The sequence below is a fragment of the Caloenas nicobarica genome, chromosome 22 (assembly GCF_036013445.1).
Source record: "Caloenas nicobarica isolate bCalNic1 chromosome 22, bCalNic1.hap1, whole genome shotgun sequence".
Lineage (NCBI taxonomy): Eukaryota > Metazoa > Chordata > Aves > Columbiformes > Columbidae > Caloenas > Caloenas nicobarica.
In genome coordinates, this window is record NC_088266.1 from 4,379,914 (window position 1) to 4,388,125 (window position 8,212).

The 8,212-nt window shown below is 40.6% G+C and overlaps 1 protein-coding gene across 2 annotated transcripts; it reads left to right on the forward strand.

Annotated features, from left to right (window-relative positions):
- Nucleotides 1-20: 20 nt before the first annotated feature.
- On the forward strand, nt 21-7,929 carry LZIC (leucine zipper and CTNNBIP1 domain containing). Of its 2 annotated transcripts, XM_065649980.1 has the most exons (8): nt 21-106; nt 277-379; nt 835-978; nt 1,333-1,468; nt 2,558-2,656; nt 3,309-3,404; nt 4,222-4,303; nt 4,793-7,929. In XM_065649980.1, exons 3-8 carry the CDS (start codon nt 878-880, stop codon nt 4,849-4,851), a joined length of 573 nt encoding a protein of 190 aa, XP_065506052.1. In that variant the 5' UTR covers nt 21-106; nt 277-379; nt 835-877; the 3' UTR covers nt 4,852-7,929. The 2 variants fall into 2 exon arrangements, with proteins under 2 accessions (XP_065506052.1, XP_065506053.1); XM_065649981.1 differs by lacking the exon at nt 277-379.
- The last annotated feature ends 283 nt before the right edge of the window (nt 7,930-8,212 follow it).

The window sequence follows — 8,212 nt, forward strand, 5'->3', positions numbered from 1 at the left end:
GCGCCGGAAGCGGCGGCGGTGGGCGGAGTCCCAGGGGGAGGTTCCCGCGCTGCCCCGGTTCCCGCGTTGCCCCGGTTCCCGCGCTGCCCGCCGCGGCCTGCGCCAGGTGAGGCGGGAGCGGGAGGCCCGGGCGGCGCTGGGGGCCGAGCTGGGCGGAGGGCGGTCGTGGCCTGTAGGAGGGGACCCGGGCGGACCCGCTTCCGGGCTGTAGCTTGGCCTCAGGGACGGGCAGGACTCGGCTGTGCCTGAGTTCCTTCTCGTTTCTTCTCCCCACAGAGCTCCTGCTCGTTCTGTCTCGCACCTCTCCATTCCTTGTCTGCCGACTGCTGGAGCCCCTTGCCTTAGTGCTGGAACTTGCTGGTCAACGGCTGTTGCACCGGTGTGTGTCCGCTGCTGTTTGATACCCCAAGTTTCCTCTGTAGTGCTCTGGTTTTCTACAGCTAATGATTCTACGCAAGGTGTTCGGGTGTTTCAGGCACCGGCGTCTGGGTTGTTGTCTCTTAAATAGTTTCCCAAACGGCAGCTGAAGAGTAGAATTTGTTGTTTCATATAGCGGGACCTCGATATTGCAGTAATTGCTGCTTGGTTTCAGACTTGTTTGGTTTTATCTGCTGTGGCTGTGTGAGTTACTACCGTGATGAACTGCCTTGTGCTGCAAAGAGAACGATCCTATACACCCAGCCTAATGTTTCTGTATTTCTACATCAGGGACTTCTAAGTGTTTTGATTAGACATTTTATCATCAAACTATTGCATAATTTTCTTGATACTTGGAGCATTTAAAAAGAAGTTTTAAGTTGTTGACACACAACAATAAAATGTTCTTTCTCTTAGGAGTGTCATGTACCAACTGAAAATTTTCACCTGAAAACAGAAAATGGCTTCAAGAGGAACAACAGAGACAAGTAAACTGAAACAAAATTTGGAAGAGCAGTTGGATAGATTAATGCAGCAGCTTCAAGATCTGGAGGAATGCAGGTAATAAAAATAGATGCTTTCCTCTTCTATGGTAATATTTGTCTTAAGCGGTTGGCAGAAGAAAATGGTACCTTTCAAAAATCTTGTGGGTTGTCAGGGCCTTTTTGATACAAGTGTCTTCACACACAAAACACGAGTGCACGGCTGTGGGGAGGTGGTGCATGACCAAGAAAACAACACAGGCATTAGTGAAATATCAGCTAGGAGCACTAGAGCAGAATAATCGGAAGCAATGCGAGTGTTTTCGTTGGGATCTGAGGAACATGCTTCGTGATGGTACCTGATGTCCTTTTCTCCATGTTGCATCTCAGGTTTAGTCCTATGAATTAATGTGTCTTGTTGGATCCTCTTTAGAGAGGAGCTGGATGCAGATGAGTATGAAGAGACCAAAAAAGAAACTCTAGAACAACTCAGTGAGATCAATGACTCACTGAAGAAGATTATGTCTGGAGATATGACTTTGGTGGACGAGCTGAGCGGGATGCAGCTGGTAAGTATGATGCGTTACCTAAAATGGTTCACGTTGTGTTCAATGAAATGGAAAATATATACAAGCGGTTCATTATAATTTTTAGACAGGCATATATGAAAGCTAGATCTATGCATCTAATGTTTTTATTATTTAATATATGTGTACATATAAAAATTGACCAGGTCTCTTCATTTTAAAAGGAAAAAAAAAAGTTGAAGAATTATAACCGTAACACTGTAGAAAAAGTGCGGGAAATTGCAGAGACTAAATATATCAGATCCTTAATATTAGAAAATAGCATAAAACAATACAACTTAACATAGAAGGTGTGAGGGACAATCCAGGACAGTATATGTTGTGAGAAGTAAAGTTTGTGCCCATTTGTTAGAAAATGTAAAAATAGCATTTCCTGGGCTCATATGGCTGATTGTATTTCAGAGGTTCGTACCAGTCCAAATGAAGAGGCTGTAGGAGTGATGTGTAACTTTAAGTTCTTTTAGTGAATTGATCCTATTTTATGCCAACTTCCAAACTTTTGATCTGTTTTCTCTCTTTTCAAATATTCAGTTAGAGCATTATTTGTTGCTTCTGAGCCATATGTTTTAGGGTTTTGTTTCCAGAGAAATTACGTTTTGTCCAAGCGTAACTGTGGTGAGATTTAATCATAATAGTTTTGAGCCTCTGTAGAGCATTTTGAATAACAGTAGGAGATTTACTTCATCATTTACATTCTGCTTACCCTTAGAAGAGCTGTAATCATCAGTGTGGGCGTTAAAACTGCTAAAGATAGCATAGCACATCCACTTGTGATGTGCTAATATGAGGATGATGTTGGAAGTGATTAGAAATTAAGACCTGGACTGTAATGAACAATTTCACATCTCCTTTCTCAGTGTACTTGCACTAATCAGTGGATTTTTCAAGCTCTGCATAAAGGTCATATGTTTTTTTTCATCTCGCTCCCATGGTTATGCACAAAAAGAAAAGCTTTCTTTATCAAATGGTGCAGAGGGTACTAATGATGCTTTCCAGCCTTCATTAATCTTGTCATGCAGCTGTAGCTTGTGATGTTATTAGTTCTGGTCATTCTTGCTCTTTTTCTTGTAGGCAATACAAGCAGCCATCAGCCAGGCGTTTAAAACTCCAGAAGTAATTAGAATGTTTGCAAAGAAACAACCGAGGCAATTGAGGACGAGGTTGGCAGAGGTGAAGGCTTCTGTTTTACTGTAAAAATTGTTTATTTGAAAAAGACTGATTTATATATGTCATGACTGTAAGGAAAGCATCAAGTGTGCTAGAAACCTTGATGGCAGCATCATAAGGAGACAGAGAAAAGGTCTCTTTCAGAATTTGTTCAGTTTTCAATGTTCATTGAGGTAATGGGGACAACAACATGTATTTCTTGAATTATCTTCCATCTTGCTGTGAACTGAGTAAAACTGCAAATAGAAAATCCAAACAGTATGAATCTGTAATTGTATCGAGGAGCGGGAGAGTGCACTCGATGTTTTGGAGATCTAGGCTGAACATGAGATCCAGATAAAGTGAAATGAAATGTCATTCCTCCATGTTTCAGTGGTATGTGGATCTGTAACTTCGAACGAATAACAGTCTTTGATTAAAAGGTGATCCAAGTCTGGAGAAATCAAGAATGTCAAGGTTAGGCGCAAAGAATATTTGCAGAATGGTCAGAAAAACTTCATGGCCATCTCTTAAATTTTAGGTAGCTCTGTCCCTTATTTCCGTGGGTACCGTGCTTACTGATGATATTTTTAGGCTGTTGCATTGCTCATGCTGTCGTGTTGAGTAAAACTAATGAGAAGCTTATATATTGATTTATTTCCCCCCTGGTATGCAGATGGACCGAGACTTAATGGTTGGGAAGTTGGGACGAGACCTGTACACACAGCAGAAACTGGAAATCCTGACTGCCCTCAGAAAGCTTGGTGAGAAGGTAAGGTGTTGATGTGATAGGTAAATGGAAATGTCTATCTGTATATTGCAGAGAAATTTGAAATCATTACAATAAGAAATGATATTTGTTTATGAGCAACTGATAAAATGCAGCTTGTTTTTGTAGTACATAAATGTCCTTCCATTTTAATGCTGAGCTTTCTGAAGCGCTCAGATATCAAGTAGTATTGTGCATTTATTTAAGGCTGTTTCTAGTTTAAAATGCTTTGGTGGGTCATGTGAACAAATCACGTGATATTTATTAACATAAAAGCTACAGAACAAGCCTTTTACTGGCTAGCTACCACCTGTCCACCTGGCAGGAACTGTCCCAGACTTTTGACATATATTGAGCTTTTCTTACCTTTGTATTGGTGATAATACCTAGCTCTTGGTATGAGAGAAATAAATGGGGAGATGAGTGGTAAACTGGTTGTTTCCCTAATGAGTTTATCAGTAGCAGAACAATCCCTGGTTTTTACCACTAGAGGGAGGAAGAGAAATTGTTATTTCTTTGTTTTGGCAGTATATGTAGAAAATGGGTGGCTGTCTATCTCTGTACTTAAACTTTCTTAGGAAGTGAGGGAATGTAATGGAGAAGATCAAGTGCAGTACTTAAAGGAGCTGCGTTCCAGGCAGATGACACTAGCAAATACTTTCCGTCAGAATATTTTTTTTGCTTGACTGTCAGAGAAATGTTTTGGAAATAGGTTAAAAAGCTGGTTCAGATTGTGAAGTGAATGCATGAAGAATCCTCCTGGCACGAGTTCAGACAAGCCACTTCAGCACACTTTGCCATAACCTCTTTTCTGATTTAGCTCACTCCAGATGATGAGACGTTCTTGTCAGCAAATGCTGGCACAGCCCTGAGCCAGTTTGAGAGAGTCTCCACTGACCTTGGTAAGTTTTCATTCTCATGACTTCCAATTTCTTTGCCTCATTGAACAGTGATTATTGGAAGTACTTGTGATTCCACTATGAAAGAGAAAATACAAACAAAAGATTCATGCCATTAAATTTTTATGTACAATTTTCTATTTTATTAACAATGAAACTCTGATACACTATCGCTGAGGAAAAAGTGACACAGCAAGTAAAACTGTTGCCAAATGTCCATAAAATGCCAAGTGTTGCCCATGATGCTGAAGGTTCGAACAGCGCGTGTCAAGCAGAGATACTGGGAGAGCTGGTTTCAGACCTGGCAAGCCACTATGTTGTCTTTTTTTTTTTTTTTTTTTTTTCCCCCCCAATTAGCTAAAGTGTTCTAGTTTTCAAAATGTAGGTTTGGCTTCTTTTGATCTCAAATGTTTTGCTTGATTTATACTGGATATAAGAAAATTCACAATTTCTGTTAATACTTAACTGAAAATGTTTTTTTTCCTCTCTCAGGATCAGGAGACAAAGTCTTTGCTCTTGCAAGTTCTGAAGTAGAAAAGGCAAAACAATGAAGAGGTGCGTGAGGCTTGTGTCTCTCCGGTTATCAGCAGCATTGGACTTCTGTCATATTGCATTTGTTTTTTTCAATTTTTAACACTTTGAAAAAAAGAAAAGCAAAACAAAACCAGAAAAAAACCCCACAAACCCTAAACCTCTTGGGTGCTTAACCAGAAGATACAAAGTAAACAGCCTTAAGTGCACTTTGGAACCTTGGTGTCTGTACCCCTTATTAACATAAGCTCTGAGGCCGAACACTAAGTGGTACCCTAAAAATGAAAGCATGGTGTGACTGTCTTTGGAACGGATCAGCTGTTCTGAACTTTTCTGAATCTGTATTTCTCTAATTATTAAAACGTGATCTTTTTGCATGTGGTTGTACCAAGCAGCTCTTTCTCAGGAGCAGTCTTAACGAGCGAGTGCGTTTCTTGGGGTGATTCTTCACGTTGCTCTCAAGTTGTCTTAATGTTTGTTTGGACTCCCTGCTGAGTAGTTTGTACTAGGAATGCACTGAAGCTTTGAAAAATCAACTTTGTTTATTTGAAATGCCATCTTTCTGCAAACTGTTTGCAGAAGAACCAAAACGAGACTGTATGCTGACGGTTGGCCCATAGCTGCTTGTTCACTGGGCGCATGAACGAGCGTCATTGTGTCCTGGCCCCGACTGCCGAACAATGGAAGCCCTGTGGGGAGGATTCTGGAGTCATTTAACCTCGTGTATTGAAATGACAGGGAATTGCTAGGAAATGGCAATGAGAAGCCCTTTCTGTGACCCCTTTCTTGAGCTCTGGATGTCTAACCACATGTTACCGGTATTTCTGGGACAGCATGAAGTAGCTTGCAAGTAGAAACAAGTTTAGAAAGGGAGGAAACTCATTACCTGATCAGTGCAAGTGTTGATCGGTCTATTTATTAGATGGTGGTGCTGTGGAGAGGGGAGGGTCTGTGCCTCCACAGAGAGGTTGGAATCCTGAATAATCTCGGGGTTTAGCAGGATTTAAAATCTCATCTTGTTGAATTTTTAGCACTGAGTATGGAGAAACTACTTGGGACTCTAGATGTGTGTTTAAGTTTCTGATGAACTTTTTTGTAAAAACCATATTAGGGATCTTGTTCTTAAGGTACTGGCTGCTTCACACTTTAATTCAGTACTTCTTAGCACTTTATCCGAGCTGATTGGAAGCCCATATTTCACTGGGAATCTTTTCAGTTTGAGAAATGTGCATTTCGGGTCTGCTCTGCCCTTGGTATGTATTCAGGCACTGGTCTAATACTGGCAACCAACAAAAAGGCATTTCTTAATTGAATTTTATACCCGTTCCCCTTCTTATTTTACCGCTAGCTAGGGGAAAAGATATGGGTAGAAGCCAAAAACCTTTCTGTTGTCATCTTGGCTATTAACAATTGTGTCTCTTTCCTCTGAACAGGAGGAGAAAAGCTTGACATTTCCTTATCAGTGTTGCTGTGTCTGAAACTAGAAGCAGTAAATCCTACGTTCTTTAACACAGCGTAGCTGCAGGTGGACATATCTGTTCAGCTTATGGCTTCTAGCTGTTAAAAAAAAAAAAAAAAAAAAAAAGGAATTTCCCTTGGTGCAAAAAGACTTCAAACATTAGGCAGTTTTGGGCCCTTTGGACCTTGTTTTAACAGGGAGTTAGCGCTTCCTTTCTTTGGAGAGCTTCAGAAGTGGAGGAAGCATTATGAAATCTCACTGGCAAAAAGCGTTTGGCTGTGAGTGTGTCGACGTGCTATTATTATCTGGCACCCCTCGGAGAAAGTGCGACCTGCCGGTCACTGATACTGCAGTTCCCCTTCCCGTAAGGTGGGGCAGAAATGGATCAAGAGGAGAATGCTACCGTTTTGCTGCTTAAACTCCACAAATTATCTGTTTTTTCTAAGTGGTAAATCTCAGTGTCTCATAGTTGTCGCTTAGAGCGGGTAGCATAGACTATAAACAGAAATTTAACATGATCAGTTGTCGTAATTTCGATTGCACTTATGGGGCATAAATACCCTGTAAATAAGGACGTTCGTCTGGTTGTAAGCTGGGACTGGAGTAGAATAAGCCAGAAAATGTGGGGTTTAGAATGTGTTTTGCTTTAGCAGATATTCTTTTGAAATCTAATATTTAAGAAATGAAAGGATGCACTGTATAGACAGCATAATTTATGTCTTTCACTGATGGAACTTTTTTCCTCCCTTTTTTTTTTTTTTTAAGAAGCTTTTATTTAGATGGTGTCTTTTGTCCATTTTATCAGAACTATTTTCCTGTCTGGGTCAGTATTATGTTCTCTGACAAAGGCTAATTGCAGCTTTATAGCTGAGAGCAGCTTATTAAAAGGTATTATTAGGCAGTCTACAATTATTGAAAACAAAACAGTCCATGGGGACTGGAGCTGCCGCCTTTTCCTTTCTGCTCATTACTGGTGCTAAGTAACTCTTCTCCCTCACAGCCCCCACTCTGCTGGTAGCATTACTATGTAAATTAAATCTCTCGGCACTCCTGCAGATCACACTAAGTTTATAGTACAATAATATGGAAATCTTTCTCCTTGTAGTTTTAGAGAGGTGTGCGTTTCCAGGAGAAACTTCTTTTATTGACTTGCAAATATTTCAGGATTTTTTTCAAACTCTCTGTACTGCAGGCAGTTGAAAAATTGCGATTAAATTCATCCTTGACTGAATATCTTTGTACATCGTGCTCCTTCTGCTCTTGAAAAGGTCTCTCGTGATTTAGATGGACAAAGACGAGATTGAGATCTGTGACCGATATTATTGCAAGATCCAGCATGCCAGGCCAGACCTCCCTTCTGAAAACCGTGAAGGGTCAGGAAGCATCGCTGTAACCTGGGGGCTGGACGTGTCCTGCCCAATGCCCGGACTGTACATGTAGTTTAGCAAGGAGGCTGTTGCCAATATGAAGCTATTCGTATGTTGACTCTAGCAAATAGTTACTCAAGCACCCTCTTGAAGTGCTTAGATTCATTTCAGAGGCATAGTAAGTTAATTTGGTGTGTCGTGCTAAGTATTTTGCCAAATAATCCTGGGATGTATCTCCGCTTGTATCGCAAATGTTTCTGGAGAGGCTGGTAAAAAAAAAAAAAAAAAAAAAAAAAAAAAAAATCCGTAACCTATTTATTATAGTAATCATTTGCTGAAATAAAAACGGGTAACAAAAAAACAAGTCCTAAATGAAAGCATGGTTTTGTTGTTTAACATACAAGCTGTGATGTTCGAGTCCCATCCCCGATTCGGCATTAGACCCGGGCAGATCACTTATTCTCTACACATCTTTCTCCTGGAGTAAAATACAGATTATGATACTTGAATATCAAGCGCTATGAAGTTGTTATTGATCACACAATGCTCTGAAGA

Coding starts and splice junctions, on each gene's coding strand:
- LZIC (XM_065649980.1), top strand. CDS start 878: ATGGCTTCAAGAGGAACAACAGAGACAAGTAAACTGAAACAAAATTTG. Junction 1,469..2,557: donor AGCTGAGCGGGATGCAGCTG/GTAAGTATGATG, acceptor TTTTTCTTGTAG/GCAATACAAGCAGCCATCAG. Junction 2,657..3,308: donor TGAGGACGAGGTTGGCAGAG/GTGAAGGCTTCT, acceptor CCTGGTATGCAG/ATGGACCGAGACTTAATGGT.